This window comes from Bison bison, unplaced genomic scaffold, assembly GCF_000754665.1.
Source record: "Bison bison bison isolate TAMUID 2011002044 unplaced genomic scaffold, Bison_UMD1.0 scf7180017864519, whole genome shotgun sequence".
NCBI classification, from domain to species: Eukaryota; Metazoa; Chordata; class Mammalia; order Artiodactyla; family Bovidae; genus Bison; species Bison bison.
In genome coordinates, this window is record NW_011495072.1 from 20427413 (window position 1) to 20447383 (window position 19971).

At 36.9% G+C, this 19971-nt stretch overlaps 1 protein-coding gene across 1 annotated transcript in view; it reads left to right on the plus strand.

Moving 5' to 3' along the window:
• DBT (dihydrolipoamide branched chain transacylase E2) overlaps positions 1-19971 on the plus strand; it is a 39943-nt gene that overhangs the window by 7375 nt on the left and 12597 nt on the right. Inside the window, exons 3-6 of the mRNA XM_010830984.1 lie at positions 3837-3912; positions 5278-5459; positions 13975-14096; positions 16904-17120. Of these exons, the coding sequence (XP_010829286.1) occupies positions 3837-3912; positions 5278-5459; positions 13975-14096; positions 16904-17120 (597 nt within the window). The remainder of the gene's footprint in view (positions 1-3836; positions 3913-5277; positions 5460-13974; positions 14097-16903; positions 17121-19971) is intronic.

The window sequence follows — 19971 nt, forward strand, 5'->3', positions numbered from 1 at the left end:
CTGGCCCTCCTTGCTCTCCACACATCTATCCAATTCTCATTTTCTTTTTTTTTTTTTTTTTTTTTGCACCCCCACCTCCCATTCCCCTTTCACATACTTTCCCTTAATACTGGGTCTCTATAATGCTGTGAATGTGTTCTCTGTGTTTAACATCTAAGTGTTCTCTTGGGTCCTCTGTTCTTTATCATATGACTTACCTAAATGCAATAGTCAGCACTGATATGACTTAAGTTGTTGATTTAGTGGACTATGTCCTTCTACTCACTGTATTATTATTTTTGTTCTCTGAGGCATTCAATCTGTCATGTTAAGATAGCGTGATGAAAGCAATGTGAGGTGCTCCTCAAGAGGAAGTTCTCTGGCTTCCACCACTTAATTACCTTTCTTCAACTTTTTCTACTCTTGCAAAGAACTTGAGACTTTAAGTATTAGATATGGCAAAAGGAGGAAAAAAAACATTTTTTTTCTGCTGTTCTGTTCAGGGTTCTATTTAGAACCCTGGTGACCCCTAGACCTTTGTTCCATCATTAAGCTTTTGACCGATACTTGGTGCCTTAGTCTGTGCTGGTGATGGGGGGAGAAAAAAGGATTTCAGCGGAATCTAACCCCTGATATAAATTAGTCCTCCTATTCCTTGTGTATGTCATTGTCCACAGCACCCGAAAATATGTAAACCATATCTTCACCATTAAGAAGAAGATTTCTATTTTTAAAAGTTGATCTTTTCTCTTCTCAGAGAAAATAAAGGCAATTCAAGCAGAAACTCCAACTTCTTACTCTAGTCTCTAAACACAAGCTTTGGGTTTATTTATTTATTTATTTTTAATTTGATTTATTTTTAACACCAAAAACAATTTGTATTGGGGAATATAGCCAATTAACAATGTTGTGATAGTTTTGGGTGAACAGTGAAGGGACCCAGGCTTTGGATTCTTTGGTCTACCAGGTGCTAGCTATGTGACCATAAGCAAATTACTTAATTTGTCTGTTTAATCATCTGGAAACAGAGTAATCATAGTATTATACAACTTTGTTTTGTTGTGAGAGTACAGCCATTCAACACAGATAACTGATTGATCACCTACTATGTGCCAAGGGCATTGCTGTACATACTTAGGATATATCCTCTTCCTATTATTCCCTAACGCAGTAAACAATTAAGCTAGAAACCTGGAGCCATCCTGATTCTTGTCTCACATTGAGTTGACTACAAAGATCTAGTGATATTATATCTTGTATATTTTTTAAACCTGTCTTCTCCTTTTCAGACAGCTTTGAAAATATATAAATATGTTAAATTCTATACTTCAATTTCTTATCTACAATAACCTCCTGTTTTCTCTGCACCCCTTCCCAACCTTTTCTATCACACCCCTGCCAAGGATATTTTTCTCTGAAATTGTAGATACAAAGTTACAGATGTGAAACTGTAGTTGAGACTCCCTATCAGCTAATTATTGCTAAATAATAACCTTCCCCACAACTTAGTGGCTTACAGGAACAATGATTTATTGTTCCTTAGCACCTTGGGGGTTGGTTGGGTGTGCAGTTCCTCTGCTGGTTTCACCTGGGCTCACTAGTGTGACTAGATTCAGCTACAAGGTCTTCTGGGTTAGAAGGTTCAAGGTGGTCTTATTCATATGTCTGACAGTTGGTGCTGTGTTTTGGCTGGGGCATCTCTTTTTTCTCCTCCACTTAGCATCTCTCATCCTCCAGTAACCTAGACCAGCTTCCTTATATGGGGATTTCAAGACACATTCCAGGAGGAAGAAGGGGGAGTCTGAGAGGTCATAGGGAGGCTTGTAATTTCAGAACTCACACTTTACTTCTGCTATATTCTATTGGTCAGAACAAGTTATGGGCCAGCATAGATTTAAGTAGTGGTAAAGTAAACTTTACCGTTTTGGGGAACAGCTTCAAAAGAATTTAAGACCATATTTATTTACCACTGATTCCTGATTACCTGGGCTTTCCTGATAGCTCAGTTGGTAAAGAATCCTCCTGCACCACAGGAGACCTTGGTTTGATTCCTGGGTTGGGAAGATCCTTTGGAAAAGGGATAGGCTACCCACTCCAGTATTCTTGGGCTTCGCTTGTGGCTCAGCTGGTAAAGAATCCGCCTGCAATGCGGGAGACCTGGGTTCGATCCCTGGGTTGGGAAGATCCCCTGGAGAAGGGAAAGGCTACCCACTGCAGTATTGTGGCCTGGAGAATTCCATGGACTGTGTAGTCCATGGGTATAGTCCATGGGATCACAAAGAGCTGGACATGACTAAGCAACTTGCATTTTCACTTTCCTGATTACCTCTAGGATAAATTCCAAACACCCCACTTCCTCATGGCACACAAAGTCTTAAGCCTGGGCTTATTTCTTGCCACGTATCCTATCATCAGCTGTACAGAACCGTTTGTCATTCCCTGACCATGCTCTACGTTATCATATTTCCATGCCCTTGCACAAGCTGTTCCTTACATAATATTGCTTTTTGTAGAGGTGCCATGGTATAATTACTTGTCATTTTTTGGTTACTTCAGTTAGTTTCCAGTTCTTATGTAACTCCATGATAACTATTCCTGAGCAGAAATCTTTGTGTACCTCTCTATTTCTTCAGGGGAAAAAAATCTTAAAATTACTTATGGAATCAAAGATACAGAGTTTTTGTGTTTTTTTTTCAGGTTTTTGATACTTAATGCCAAAACTGTTTTTCAAAAGGGTTCACATTTATACTATGAGCAGCAGGCTGTGAGAACACAACTTACTGGAATGGAAACAAAAGGCCATTCTTATCAAAATATTTTTGTATTTCTTAAGTACTAATCTCATATTTCTTAAAGAAAAGTTTCCTACCTTAACATGTGTTTTATAAGCAATTTTGTTTAATAGTATTCTAATCATTGGAAAGGACCCTGATGCTGGGAAAGATTGAGGGCAGGAGGAGAAGAGGACGAGATGGTTGGATGGCATCACCGACTCGATAGACATGAGTTTGACCAAATTCTAGAAGATAGTGAAGGATAGGGAAGCCTGGCATGCTTCAGTCCATGGGGTCCTAAAGATTTGAACATGACTGAGCGACTGAACAAAGAAAAAGAGAGAGGAGCATTCTTCAGTCACTTCAGAGCTATTCATTAATTTAGAAAAGCGAGAGGATCCATACACACTTTCTGTTGACCAGAAATAATGTCTGTCTTGGGAATAATTACCATAAAGTATCATTGGCATCTATGTGTCGTAAAAAGGATGTAGAACTTCAAAAAGGAGTTTAAAAAAAAAATGGAAAGATGACATAGAAAACTAAAATTTAATAAGCTGGCAGAACATTATTTGGGCAGATTAAGAATTTCCCAAGTCTTCTAATATGGATCTGCCTGATTTTTAGGCACTGGGAGTGAGAAGAGTTATATGAAGACAAGAGATTTTAAGAGCGGGTCATTAATGTTTATTATAGTTTCATAACATAAAGCAAGGAAATCCAGCTGAATCTCCCTTTGTACAATATCCAGTTCTATTTTTTGTTCATTGCTATTAGTGCAAAATCTCATTTGTTGGAACGGCCTTCTATACTCTTGTAAAACAACATTATTTTGGAAATTGGAAAATGATAATTCTTTGGCAGTATCAACAGGTCTTTGTCACTGAGTAATTTATATAAATCTTTGATGGTTATGAATGATGGTTATGCTTTTAAACATTATAAAATGCTGTTTTGAATCTACGAAATAGAATAGTTTCTGCCTCTGTTTGAGAATATTTTCTAATTTTAGATGTTAAAGCATCTGTCTATTAGCAGTACATTATGTATTTAATGACCATCATTTCTTATTTGTTTTGGAAGCTCTCCAGGGACAGATTGTTCAGTTCAAACTCTCAGACATTGGAGAAGGTATTAGAGAAGTAACTGTTAAAGAATGGTAAGTTATTCTGAAATTTTTTTAAGTAAGTATAAAAGTAATTTGAGTACAAATAAATAGCAATCTATTTAAATTGAAATACCTTTCTTTATAACATAAAATATATATTTTTTAAGCTTTAAGGTAAATCTAGTTTATGTTGCCAATATACTGGTGGCACAGTTCATCATACATCAGGGCATTTTATTCAGTGTAATTTATTAAGGTTTGTTTTTTCCTCTTTTTAAGTTTTTTTTTCACTGCCTACTCTTCACTTCAGCTAAAAATAGATAAATTAGTCTCTAAAAGATGCTAAGTTGATATGACCATGTGTTTTGAAAAGCTGTTAATGAATGAACTTAGAGCTTCTTTCCAAACTGTTTTAAAATCGTTATGTAGTCTAAGCTGTGTTTGTTAAAAATGATTTCAGCAAGAATGCAAGTACATTTGACTCACCATTACCTGAGAGTTTGCCTATATTTTTATAAAATATTAAAACAAAAGACATGAATCAAAGAATACTGTTTCAAAGGTTTTAAAAAAAAGTAAAAAAGAAAGAGGCTTGAAACAAAAATTAAAAAGACCTCTACTTAGGCATCCTTCTACCCCTTTTCTTTCTTTCCCTTTCTGGAAAAACAGAAACACCTCCGAGTACTGAACTAATTTTCAAAGGTTTCAAGAACTAGCAGTTAAGGTGAGTCAATAGATTGTCTCCCACAATTTTATACTGTTAAAGATCCTTTTAAGAACCTCGTTTAGATACCTAAACATTCTTTCCTTGTAGTTTTCATTATAATTGCTCTGTAGGTTAGGAGAGAACCATAATCACAGAAATGTACCTTGCAATTGTGTCTCTGTGGCATTGTGGGATCAAGGAAAGAGTGATGGATCTCAGGTCAGAAGAGGCTGACTCTGAAATTAATTAGCCATGTTAGAGATAAAGACAAAGAACTCAAACTACAATTTATAAAAGTATAGTAAATGTATATTGAGGACATCAGTTTTTAAAATTTAATTCTAGAAATAATAGGTATCCCTTAAAATGTGATGAAGGCTGAGACAATAAAAGAAAATAACACTTTTAAAATACATTTTTCATATTTCATCCAAGAAATGGGTGAGGCAGAAAAACCTGATACATTAATTAAATTTTTGGATTATAAACTACAAATATTTCATTGTTTTTTAAAAATTTATACTTCTTAAAGAAGCATCAAAGAACCTCTGAAAGCCATTGTAGTCTCTTCTGAAACATCCTTCAGTGTATCATTTGGGACTCAATACTGGGCTCCATGGATACTCATCTAATTCAGTGTAGCATTTTTATTGTTTCAGATGATCTGTACTATGGTTCATGTAAAAGTGTCTTATGGCTTTTTCTTTTAGGTATGTAAAAGAAGGAGATACAGTGTCTCAGTTTGATAGCATCTGTGAAGTTCAAAGTGATAAAGCTTCTGTTACTATCACTAGTCGTTATGATGGAGTCATTAAAAAACTGTATTATAATCTAGATGATACTGCCTATGTGGGAAAGCCATTAGTAGACATAGAAACGGAAGCTTTAAAAGGTACTGTATATATATGTATATGTTTATCTATCTTCTTTTGTCATTGGTTACCAGTTCAAAGTGGAGTTTCCCTTGAATAATTTACAGGATTTGATTTGAGGGTTTAGAACTGAGATAAGGAAAATAGAAAGGTATTCTGTGATACATGATTATCGTTTGACCAGTTACCATGTTAAAAACATGTATTTGTTGTTGTTGTTCAGTAGCTAAGTTGTGTCCAACTCTTTGCAACCCCATGGACTGCAGCAGGCATGGCTTCCTTGCCTTTCACCACCTCCTGGAGTTTGCTCAGATTCATGTCCATTGAATCAGTGATGCTATCTAACCGTCTTATCCTCTGCCACTTCCTTCTCCTTTTGCCTTCAATCTTTCCCAGCATCAGGGTCTTTTCAAATGAGTTGGCTCTTTGCATCAGGTGGCCAAAGTATTGGGAGTTTCAGCTTCAGCTTCAGTCCTTCCAATGAATATTCGGAGTTGATTTCCTTTAGGATTGACTGGTTTGATCTCCTTGCAGTGCAGAGGACTCTCAAGAGTCTTCTCCAGCACCACAATTCAAAAGCATCAATTCTTTGGCACTCAGCCTTCTTTATGGTCCAACTCACATCCATACATGACTACTGGAAAAACCATAGCTTTGACTATCCACACCTTTGTTGGCAAAGTGATGTCTCTGCTTTTCAATATGCTGTCTAGGTTTGTCATAGTTTTCCTTCTAAGGAGTAAGCATCAGTATTACTAGATATAAAAACATATATGCTAAGTCGCTTCACTCATGTCCAACTCTATGCGACCCCATAGACGGCAGCCCACCAGGCTCCCCCATCCCTGGGATTCTCCAGGCAAGAACACTGGAGTGGGTTGCCATTTCCTTCTCCAGTGCATGAAAGTGAAAAGTGAAAGTGAAGTCGCTCAGTCGTGTCCGACTCTTCGCGACCCCACAGACTGCAGCCTACTAGGCTCCTCCGTCCATGGGATTTTCCAGGCAAGAGTACTGGAGTGGGCTGCCATCGCCTTCTCCAAAAAAAAGCATGTATAGTAATACTTTATTTATCTGGAGGTCTGCCTTCTGGAAACCTTATGTTCAAAGAAGCAAGAAACTCTCTTGGGAATGAAAGATTCAAACTTTGAACACTGGTCACTAATAAAAATTGGAATGTGCAAAGATTAAATCTCACATGATGGGGTTGCTCTGTTTGCCACTGATATGAAACCAAAACACATTCTCATTGGTGGTGGTTATGAAAGCCAAATTTTTAAAGAGAAGTAGAAAAGAGGGAAAACCAGAGTGGGAAGCAAAGAAACTAGCACTCAGAAGCAGCAGCAGCCATGGAACTTATAATCATTAGGTGTTCTGACAAAAGGGAATTCATTATGAGAATGTTATAGGAAAATTAAAGCTGTGCGCTGTCGCTATGCTAACAAATAGCTGACCCTCTACATCAGAAGTTCCGTTTGGCATTGGTGTGATATACCAAGGTTTTGTCATCTAGGAAGCTTTGATGTGGAGGAGGGGCAGGGGGGACCATAATTCTGTGATGCAAACCTAAGCCAGCAATCTCTCTGGAAGTGCTGAGATGAAGCCCTTTCAGTATAGTGAAGTTGGGAAGTTTAGAAGGAGTCTTAACTACAGTGGTTGGCTGACTCTTAGTCCTTCAGTCTGTACAATAATATAACTAATGTCATAGGCACACTTCACAGTTTATAAAATGTTTCACGCTTAATGTTTTATTTGTTCTTATTCATGAGGTAATCCAGTTTAAGAAGTTCAGTGTTGGGTGATTTGCCCATGGCAGTCATAAAGCCAAATTTAGAACTCAGATGTCCTGAGTTTTTGTCCAGAATATTTTTCACTATAACATGTTGCATCCAAAACTTCTTGAAGCTTTCTTATTATTTATTTGACTTCTAATTATTAATAGTGGTGACCATTTCAAGGTGGTTGCTGTGTGTTCTTTTAACACGACCCTGTTAATTTTCAAAAACTTCCTTGCTTTTGGCATCATCTTGTACTTTTCCTGCCTAGACCTGGAATCATCTCTTCCTTTAGGAGCTCTTGTTCTTTTAATGTGCAATGCATAAAAGACCATGATCTGGGTTCTAGGGGTGTTTCCTATTGTCTTGATTTCAGATTTCTATTGAAAGGCACGATTTAGGAATATTAAAAACAAGAAAGACTTTATCTTTAAAAATTACCTGAAATAGGGGCTTCCCTGTTGTCTCAGCGGTAAAGAATCCTCCTGCCAATGCAGGAGACACGGATTCAATCCCTGATCTGGGAAGATCCCACATGCTGCGGAGCAACTAGCCTCATGCACCACAGCTGTTGAGCCTGTGCTCAGCAACAAGAGAAGCCCCTGCAATGAGAAACCCGCACACCGCAACTAGGGAGTAGCTCCTGGTTGCTGCAACTAGAGAAAAGCCTGCATAGCAGTGAAGACCCAACACAGCCAGAAATAAGCAAATAATTTTTTTAATTACCTGAAATAAGTACAGAATTATTTTGATGCGTCAACAAGATAATAGATATAGGTTTTTTTTTTAATCATTCAGTTAAGACCTTAAAAGGAAAGAATTATATTCTTGATATAAACTGAAACAAGCAAAGATGCTAAACATTACTGTGGATGTCAGTAAGTTAGAATAACCAATCAGGTGCTGTAGACCAGGTTAGGTATCTATCTCGGCCATTCACAAAAGCAGATTATAGTAGTCTCTTGGTATTTGCAAAGGATTGGTTCAAGACACATACGCACACAAACGGATACCAAAACCTGCAGATGCCCATCTCCCTTATATGAAATGCTATAGTATTTGCATATAGCCTATATTTTAAATCATCTCTAGATTACTTGTAATGCCTAATACAGTGTAAATACTATGTAAATAGTTGCTGGCATTCAGCAAATTCAGATTTGCTATTTGGAACTGTCTGGAATTTTTTTCTGTATATTTTCAATCAACAGTTGGTTGAATCCATGAATCTAGAGCCTGTGGATTCCCAGGGATGACTGTGTATGAACAAGTGAGCAATTGGGATTTGAGGGGGATTTTATTGTTTGCTTTTATTTTTAAAGTTTCTTTTGGTATCCCCAGTGAAATCCAACTTAGTAAGTCTTGATATAGCAAATTATAAAATCAAAAACTTTTTCAGGCGAGGGGTATGTTTTTCTAAATAACTTTTTTACAGAAATTAATTTCCTGTATGACATGGATGAATCTTGAAAAATTATTCTGAGTCAAAGAAACCAGAAATAAAAAGAACATGCTATATGATTCTATGTATATTAATTTAGTTTTTAATTGGAGTATAATTGCTTTACAACGTTGTGTTAGTTTCTGCTATACCATGAAGTAAATTAGCTATATGTGGACATATATCCCCTCCCACCCATCCCTCCACCCCCATCCTTCCCCTTTAGGTCATCATCACAGATTACCAAGCTGAGTTCCTTGTGCCATATAGTAGCTTCGCACTGGCTAGCTATTTTACACAGGGTAGTGTATACATATATCAATAGTAGCTTCTGGATTCATCTGTCCTTCTCCTTCCTCCCCTGTGTCCACAAGTCTGCTCTCTACGTCTGCATCTAGATTCCTGCCCTGCAAATAGGTTCATCAGTACCATTTTTCTAAATTCCATACGTATGCATTAACATATGGTATTTATTTTTCTCTTTCTGACCTATTCAGTCTGTATGACAAACTGTAGGTTCATCCACATCACTACGAATTACCCAAGTTTGATCCTTTTTATGACTGAATAATATTATTCCATTATATATATGTACCACATCTTGTTTATCCATTCATCTGTTGATAGACATTTAGGCTGCTTCCATGTCCAGGCTGTTGTAAATAGTGTTGCAATGAATGCTGGGAGACGTGTGTCTTTTTGAATTATGGTATATGCCCAGTAGTGGGATTTCCGGGTCATATGGTAGTTTTAATTTTAATTAATAAGAAACCTCTATATTGTTCTCCATAGTGATTATATCAATTTACATTCCCACCAACAACGCAAGAGGATTCTCTTTTCTCCACATCCTCTCCAGCATTTATTGTTTATAGATTTTTTTGATGATGGCCATTCTAACCGGTATGAGGTGATATCTCGTTGTAGTTTTGATTTGCATTTCTCTAATAACGAGTGATGTTGAGCATCTTTACATGTGTTTGTTGGCCATCTGTGTGTCTTTGGAGAAATATCTGTTTAGGTCTTTCTGCCCATTTCTTGATTGGGTTGTTTTTTTATATTGAGCTGCATGAGTTGCTTATATATTTTGGAGATTAATAAAATTTTAGAAAATCCAGACTAATCTATAATGACAGCAAACCAATTAGTGGTTGCCTGCTGATAGAGTAGGGAGGCGGGAAGGTTTGAGAAGGAAGAATTACTAAGGAGAGGCGGGAAGGTTTGAGAAGGAAGAATTACTAAGGAATACAAGGAAACTCTGAGGGGTGATAAATACATCCAGTGACTTGATTGCAGTGATGGTTATGGATATATATGTATTTCAACACTCAACAAATTTTATATTTTTTGTATGTGCAATGTGTTATTTATAAAAACTTAACAGGATTGGATAGATTGCAAGAGTAAAAATTATCTGGTAATTTTCCTTATAGAAAAATGATCATTGCTAACTATTTCATTTGCTATTCATAGTGCATTCTGAGTAATTGTCTTGCATGCTAGTTTTATTTTCTGTGGGTACCTTTTTGCTTTTATATTTATATTTTTTATAATTTGTATTAAATCTTTTATTGTAAGAATAACTATGAAGCATAATCCTGTATATCAAATAAGCGAGCCTATAGAATAGTGGATTGTTTTTTAAGAAATTTATATATGCCTCTTTTTAAATTATGGAAATGGAAAAGGTTTCTAAATATCTCATGTACCTTGTCTTAAACAAGAATTTATAGTAAGGTATTCATTCCCTAGTGGTCCAATGGCTAACACTTCATGCTCCCAATGCAGGGGGCCCAAGTTTACTCCCTGTTTGGGGAACTAGATCCCACATGCCACAGCTAGAACCCAGCACAGCCAAAAAAAAAAAAAAATTATAGTAATACTGAATTTGTTTGTATTATTCCTTGTTCTAGTGCCGAGAAAACCAGTTATACTATGAGTAAGAAAATTACCTAATGAAAAGTTTTTTAGGAGTATAACATCTACTTTGTACATTTTTCAAGTAAAGAAAATAATTGCATCTAGAGTGCAAGGGATCAAGAGTAGAAATCTTAGTAGTAATATTGGACACAAAATCCTGTCTTAATGCTTGTTTAAATAATATTCTATGGTACTATCTTTTGTAACATAGTGTTTCAACCTGCTTTTTAAGATTGGGGTATCATGATAATTTTGATAAGGAAAAATGTATTTGTGACCTCCAAGTCCTATTTATGAGTGCTTTGGCTGTAGACAGACCTCTACTTGAAGAGACCTCACCAGACTCACTTATGCCAACTTGTATCTGTGATATTTAAAAAGCATATACTCTTTACAATTACAAATTGATGATTTAGTTACTTAATATTATCAAGATTATATCAAAGCTGATTCATGCCTCAGTGTGCTGTCTACTATAAACTCAATTTTTAGACTATTGCTGTGAGTTCTCCTTATAGCTAACTTGACTTTCTCTAACCTCTATTTTAAAAGGTAAGATTACTCCTCACTTCTCTAAACAACTAAAACATTTTGAACCCAAACTTTTCAAAACAATTCATTTAATGGGACTCATTAGTTTTATTTTTTAAAATCCTATGTATTTTGCTCTTTCTTAAAGCAGTGGCAACCCCACTCCAGTACTCTTGCCTGGAAAATCCCATGGATGGAGGAGCCTGGTAGGCTGCAGTCCGTGGGGTCGCTAAGAGTTGGACACAACTGAGCAACTTCAGTTTACTTCTTCACTTCTGCCATTATATTGCATTCACCCTTTAACTTGAACATCTATCATTGATTGAATGCTTTCTCTGTGCTTATGTGCTATATTTATGTAAACTCATTAAACCATACAGATCATTATCCACAGTTGACACATGCAACATTGAGATACATGGAGGTTTAAGTTGCCCATGGCCACATGGCTGGTAATTGGTAGAGCTATGATTTGATCCCAACTCTGTTTAATTCTAAAACCCATGTTCCAAACCACTTTATTACACTGAAAATTGTTTGCAGAGATGGAATATCAGTTCCATTCTGCACCTAGAACACTGGCACTACATTTCTAACAATGTGTCTGTTCGTACATTCTGCGGTAACAACACGTTAGGTGTCGTATAGAGTTTATAGTATTAAAGATGTTTGCCAGGACAATACAGTGTTTTAAAGTAAAAGAGTAGGAGGGAAGGAAGCCTCTTAAGGGAGAGTAAACCATTTTTAGGAAAGATAAATGGGCTCTTCATGGAAAATGTGGGAGGTGTGATAGTTTGATCATGGTTGGATGGCATCACTGACTCGATGGACATGAGTTTGAGTAAACTCCAGGAGTTGGTGATGGACAAGGAAGCCCGGCATGCTGCAGTCCATGGGGCCGCAAAGAGCAAGACACAGCTGACCGACTGGACTGACTGACTGATGATAGTTTGTGACAAAAGTTTGTCTGTCTGTGTTACGAATTACCCACTCCAGTATCCACGCCTGGAAAATCCCGTGGACTGAGGAGCCTGGTGGGCTACAGCCCATGGGGTCGCAAAGAGTTGGACATGACTGCACCACTTCACTTCACTTCACTTCACTTCTGTGATAAGAGTCAATCTTCTCTAGAACTCAGACTGTCTTCTGGGGAGGGAGCTTATGGCACTTGAGTTCCTTTTGGATGTCTTCAGGTAAATGAGAGTTCAGTTAACCTCTCCTTGCGTTTGATGTTTTCCAATTGCATGCAGCTCAAAATAATCAGTACACCAGAGTGGCATATTTTGGGGCAGTATGTCCTGAACTCCAACCGTCACATTTTCTACTACCCTTCACGTTCAATACAAAGCTTTTGTTTGTTTCTTTTTTCTCTTCCTTACCCATATGGGGAACTTTGAGAGCTCCACTGGGCCAGTTCATAGATTAGTGAGGGGGGTGAATGAATAGAATGTCTTTCCACAGTTGCAGCAGTGGAAATTTATTTGCTTAGAATTTAATGTCAAAGATAACTCAGTTGCCTGCTGATGTTCAGAGACTGTCTCTAATTTCCTTATTCCCACAGAGATTCTGCTGTACTCAGTATTGATTTGCTAGCATCCAACCTTGACAATTAAATGCTCTCAGAAGCTTTTTTGGTTGCAAAAATGAATGCTAATAGCCCAAGATTATTTTTCTTATATCACTACTCTAGAGTTAGAGAATAAAACTACCAAATTAGTATTAGCAGAGAACAAAACTACCAAATTAGTATTAGCCATGAAAATAAAACCTTCCAAGCATTCTTTGTTGCATTCAAAGCAGAGAAAAAAATTTAAATGCTGAATTATCTTAGGAAAGCATTTAAGATTCTCACAGATTTTACATGATTCATGTAATTTACCTCACATTTGATTCTTAATTCATGCTATATATACATATGTTTGTATATATACAAATGTATATATAGTGTACATATATATGAATGTGAGAAATGTATTAAGAAAATGTTTACATGTTTTAAAATTTATGAAAGAAACTCATTTTTTAACTTGTAGCTGCTACATAATTTTAACAGAAGTGATGTAAGTAGAAGATAATCATAGTCATTAAACAGTACCTGGTACTAGTACACCCCTCTCACTCACTCTAGTACCCTTATTTGTTTTTCTATTTTAAAGTTGTGCTTTTCCATTCTGAAGTAGCTCATCTATCATACTTTTTGACTATATATTTTAAATGAAATTTATTTGTATATTATAAGACACTAAGCTCCAAAATCACTGCAGGTGGTGACTGCAGCCATGAAATTAAAAGATGCTTGCTCTTTATAAGAAAAGCTGTGACAAACTTAAACAGCATATTAAAAAGCAGAGATGTCGCTTTGCCGACAAAGGTCTGTCTAGTCAAAGCCATGGTTTTTCCAGTAGTCATGTATGGATGTGAGAGATGGACCATAAAGAAGGCTGAGTGCTCAAGAATTGATGCTTTTTAACCGTGGTGTTGGAGAAGACTCTTGAGAGTCCCTTGGACTGCAAGGAGATCCAACCAGTCAATAAGGAAATCAATCCTGAACGTTCATTGGAAGGACTGATGCTAAAGCTGAAGCTCTAATACTTTGGCTTCCTGACATGAAGAACTGACTCATTGGAAAAGACCCTGAAGTTCGGAAAGATTGAGGACAAAAGGAGAAGGGGGCAACAGAGGATGAGATGCTGAATGGCATCACTGACTTGATGGACATGAGTTTGAGCAAACTCAGGGAGATAGTGAAGGACATGCTGGCATGCTGCAGTCCATGGGGTTGCAAAGGGTCGGACACAACTTAAGGACTGAACAACAAGCTTGTTGTTTTAATATTTTCTACTAAACAGTAATATTTTACCTTGTTTCCAGATTCAGAAGAAGATGTTGTTGAAACCCCTGCTGTGTCCCATGATGAACACACACACCAAGAGATAAAGGGCCAGAAAACACTGGCGACTCCTGCAGTTCGTCGCCTTGCAATGGAAAACAATGTAAGTTTTCTTAATATTTAAGTGTGAGATCACATAGAAGGTCTCCATGTATATCTATGAAGAATTGCCCAGATATTCCATAATGAGTTGGTTCAAGTTGGGATTAAAGAAAACACAGCTCAAGTTACTAAAAGGTTAGTCTTTATGAGAAATGAGAAGAAAATTGTGAACTTATTATTCATATTAAGTGAGAAGTGTGGGTTTTTTGTTTTTTCTGAGAGCCTAATAAAAGTCAGGGCTACTGATTATTGAATACTTATAAATACTAGAGTCATAGATCAGATACCCTAGAAGCATAGCTTGAGACAGGGGTTTGGGAACATGTGATTGATTAATTGAAAGAGTGATCATCTTTACTAGGAAGAAAGGAAGCAGTGCAGGGAAGGGATGGGAAATGGTCCAGGCACGGTTATGGTCTCAAGGGTCTGCTGGATCCCAGGGAGATGGAAAACACCATAGTATTGACTTCAGTCATGGAGGCTGGTCTTTTGTGTTCCTTCTTACTTGCCAGTCACTGATGCTTAATCTTCAAAGCAAGATGGCTCCTAGGCATTGTGCTAATAATTCATATGTCATCTTGTTTTTAATCTTCACAACTCTGTGAAATAACAGACTTTTATAAGACTTGGAGAGGTCAAATAACTGGTCCAAGGTCACATAGCTAACACAATAGTAGAACTAGGATTCCAAAGTGAATCTCCATGACTCTAAAACCAGTGCTCTCAATTATTAATACTGCCTCAACAATGGTTGCCTCTATCGTTTGAGCACTTCTTAGCCAGACAGCATACATAACGTTACAACTAATCCTCACAGTATCCCTGCAAGCTGGTTTGGATTATCCTCTCTCTGATGAGATGAGAAAGGGAAGAGAAGTTGATTGGGTTGCCTACAATCAAATAAATAGCTCAACTGGGGATGTGAGCACAGATCTTTCTGGTCCCAAAGCCTGAGTTCTTTCCACTATGCCCCACAGTGCAGGGTTTTTGTCTCTTTTTGAGAGAAGTAGTTTAGTTACAGTGGGAAAAAATGTCTACATTTTGGGAATATGTAGTAAGAGTCATTAAAATGTTCATATCTCTTCAGCTAGTTATCCTACCACTGGGGAAGGTCATCTAGGATATATTCTTCCAAGTGTTCTGTATAGCCAGAAACTAGAAGGCACATATGTGGTCAAAATCAGGGAAATGCTTAGGAAAATTATGTTCTCTACCTTTAATGAAAATTTATTAGCCATTAAATGTGTTGAGATATGAAGATGATTTGTTGAAATAGAGAAATAGAAATAGTATTATGGAATACTAGATTGTTAAGGTATTAGATGAAATAATGATCTTCTATATTGCTTTGAAAGCCATAAACATTTTACCATTTTAAAAAATTATATAGAAGGACTACCTATAGAAATGTATGATGTTGCTTTCCTGTGTCTTTCTAAAGATATATATATATATATATATATATAATTAGGGCATTTGTATAATTACTAGAAATTATATAGCAGATTTATTATTACAAAACAACTCTTCTCCCCCCCGCCTTTTTTTGACATTGGCATATTAATAAATAGAGTTTAAAACCAGTGGCACTCAGAGTTTGTAATTACCTAAAAATTATTTAAATTCTTAGGGTTTACTTTTTATAAACTAAATGTTTGATGTGATAAAGTCCTTTATTCTTTTGAAATCATTCTTAGAGAAACACTAATATAAATAAAGCAGGACGTAGCCTTGAGAGATTAATATACACTATGCAGGAGGGTATCATCCAAGCTTATATGTCTTTTTATGTAGAATTCAATTTAGTGAAAATATTTTATCTCTGTAACCAAACATAGGAAGTGATTAAATAAAGCCAGATCATAAATGTTTCCAAAAAGTATCATGAGTAACTAGTAGAAAGTGGAATTACATCATCTATTTTTATTCTGTGGAATACCTTAATAAAACTTAGGTGTTGATCCTTAACTTGGGCTGAGGAAGTCACATTCCAAATATGCCTCAGTAAAGTTCATTTCAATGTTTTGTACTGATCTTTCTAAAAGACCCATCAGGAAAAAACTAATTGACATACTTTTTTGTTTTAAATTAAACTTTTTATTTTATATTGGAGTATGGCCAATTAATGATGTTATGGTAGATATAGGTGGACAGCAGAGAGTCAGCCACACATATACATGTATTCATTCTCCCCCAAACTCCCTCCCATCTAGGCTTCCACATATCATTGAGCAGAGTTCTCTGAGCTATGTATTAGGTCTTCGTTGATTATCCATTTTAAATATAGCAGAGTGTAGCTGTTATAGAGAGCTTTTATTGGATGATTATTTTAGTCATTGTGTGTATACTGGTAGCCAGGGTCAGAAACATTGGTCTGCATTTGTTACAGTGTTTAACTCTCCTTTAAATGCTCAGTTCTTCTTATGTAGTCATCAGGAAAAGGAAAAAAAAAAAATCCAATAAGAATTATGCAAGACATTTAGAAATAGTTGTTTAAAAATATATTTTCAAAAGTAGCTATATACAATGTAGATATTACATTGTTACTACATGGGTAAATGAACAGTATGTAGAAAAGTAACAAATGACCAGTGTAGCTGTAGTTTCTAGTATTCTATTGAGATGATGAAAATGTTATAGTTTATAGTGTTCTGTTAGGATAAAGAAAGTGTTATTTCCTTATACTAATTTATTGGTCAGAGATACTTTACCTTCAGCTCATTTAATTCCACTTAGAGACCATATGATGGATTTATTCATTTTTAGGTAGTTTTATTTTTAGCATTAAAAAGGTATCCTTTTTTTTAGATTAAGCTGAGTGAAGTTATTGGCTCAGGAAAAGATGGCAGAATACTTAAAGAAGATATTCTCAACTATCTGGAAAAGCAAACAGGAGCTATACTACCTCCTTCACCAAAAGCTGAAATTATGCCACCTTCACCAAAACCAAAAGACAGAACTATTCCTATTCCAATATCAAAGCCTCCAGTGTTCATAGGCAAAGACAGAACCGAACCCGTGAAAGGTAATAATAACAGTAATGTAAAGGAATAGTGCCATTTATTTGGGGGGAAGTTGCTTCAGCATTATGAAATTATAATTTTTCTAGGAAAAGCTTTAATATATACTGATAATTTTTGAGGAGTAATATGTTAACAGGTTTCTTAGTGTATAAACTTGTCTACAGATATTTCTATGTTTCAAGACTTGCTCAGTTCAGTTCAGTCGCACGGTAGTGTGCGACTCTTTGCAACCCCATGGACTGCAGCATGTGCCAGGCTTCCCGATCCATCACCAACTGCTGGAGCTTGCTCAAACTCATGATCATTGAATTGGTGACGCCATCCAACCATCTCATCCTCTGTCGTCCCGTTCTCCTCCTGCCTTCAATCTTTCCCAGCATCAGGGTCTTTTCAAATGAGTCAGTTCTTCGCATCAGGTGCCCAAAGTGTTGAGCTTCAGCATCAGTCCTTCCAATGAATATTCAGGACTGATTTCCTTTAGGAATGACTGGTTTGATCTCCTTTCAGTCCAAAGGACTCTCAAGAGTCTTCTCCAACACCACAGTTCAAAAGCATCAATTCTTCGGTGCTCAGCTTTCTTTATAGTCCAACTCTCACATCCATACATGACTACTGGAAAAACCATAGCTTTGACGAGACAGACCTTTGTTGGCAAAGTAATATCTCTGCTTTTTAATATGCTGTCTAGGTTGGTCATAGCTTTTCTTTCAAGGCGCAAGCTTCTTTTAATTTCATGGCTGCAGTCACCATCTGCAATGATTTTGGAGATAATTTTTCTATTTGAAGACTTGTTAACGGTATTTTAAATATTTATTATTTTTTGTTAGATTTCAAAACAAGTACTTCTGATTTATGTACAAACTCTTAGGATGATTAACTTCCAGAAGTGACTTTGCAAGAAAGCCATTGTGTAAATACGTGGCTTGCATCCTTTTGAATTTTTTATACACTACAGCTTGGAAAGCAGTTACCTATTCTACTGGGCTTTCCAGGTGGTGCTACTGGTAAAGAATCTGCCAGTGCAGGAGACATAAGAGACACAGGCTCAATCCCTGGGTAGGGAAGATCCCCTGGAGGAGGGAATGGCAACACACTCCAGCATTCTTGCCTGGAAAATCCCATGAACAGAGGAGCCTGGCAGTCTACAGTCCATAGAATTGCAAAGAGTCAGACGTGACTGAAGTGACTTAGCAACACTCACCTATTATATATTACACTTGACACTGGTGTTGTGCTACAGTCCACGCTTCAGCATTGAAATTAGTGGCTTTCAAGCTATGTAATATATGTAATGAAGATGGTAGGTCCAAGAGAAAGAGTTTAATTGAGAGAACCCCATGAACAGTATGAAAAGGCAAAATGATAGGATTCTGAAAGAGGAACTCCCCAGGTCGGTAAGTGCCTAATATGCTACTGGAGATCAGTGGAGAAATAACTCCAGAAAGAATGAAGGGATGGAGCCAAAGCAAAAACAATACCCAGTTGTGGATGTGACTGGTGATAGAAGCAAGGTCCAACGCTGTAAAGAGTAATATTGCATAGGAACCTGGAATGTTAGGTCCATGAATCAAGGCAAATTGGAAGTGGTCAAATAGGAGATGGCAAGAGTGAACGTCAACATTCTAGGAATCAGCAAACTAAAATGAACTGGAATGGATGAATTTAACTCAGATGACCATTGTATCTACTACTGCGGGCAGGAATCCCTTAGAAGAAATGGAGTAGCCATCATGGTCAATAAGAGTCTGAAATGCAGTACTTGGATGCAATCTCAAAAATGACAGAATGATTTCTGTTCGTTTCCAAGGCAAACCATTCAATATCACGGTAATCCAAACCTATGCCCAAACCAGTAACGCTGAAGAAGCTGAAGTTGAACGGTTCTATGAAGACCTACAAGACCTTTTAGAACTAACACCCATAAAAGATGTCCTTTTCATTATAGGGGACTGGAATGCAAAAGTAAGAAGTCAAGAAACACCTGGAGTAACAGGCAAATTTGGCCTTGGAATATGGAATGAAGCAGGGCAAAGACTAATAGAATTTTGCCAAGACAACACACTGGTCATAGCAAACACCCTCTTCCAACAACACAAGAGAAGACTCTACACCTGGACATCACCAGATGGTCAACACCGAAATCAGATTGATTATATTCTTTGCAGTCAAAGATGGAGAAGCTCTATACAGTCAGCAAAAACAAGACCGGGAGCTGACTGTGGCTCAGATCATGAACTCCTTATTGCCAAATTCGGACTTAAATTGAAGAAAGTAGGGAAACCCACTAGACCATTCAGGTATGACCTAAATCAAATCCCTTATGGTCATACAGTGGAAGTGAGAAATAGATTTAAGGGAATAGATCTGATAGACAGAGTGCCTGATGAACTATGGACAGAGGTTCATGACATTGTACAGGAGACAGGGATCAAGACCATCCCGAAGGAAAAGAAATGGAAAAAAGCAAAATGGCTGTCTGAGGAGGCCTTACAAATAACTGTGAAAAGAAGAGAAGTGAAAAGCAAAGGAGAAAAGAAAAGATACAAGCATCTGAATGCAGAGTTCCAAAGAATAGCAAGAAGAGATAAGAAAGCCTTCCTCAGCAATCAGTGCAAAGAAATAGAGGAAAACAACAGAATGGGAAAGACTAGAGATCTCTTCAAGAAAATCAGAGATACCAAGGGAACATTTCATGCAAAGATGGGCTCAATAAAGGACAGAAATAGTATGGACCTAACAGAAGCAGAAGATATTAAGACGAGGTGGCAAGAATACACAGAAGAACTGTACCAAAAAGATCTTCATGACCAAGATAATCATAATGGTGTGATCACTCACCTAGAACCTGTCATC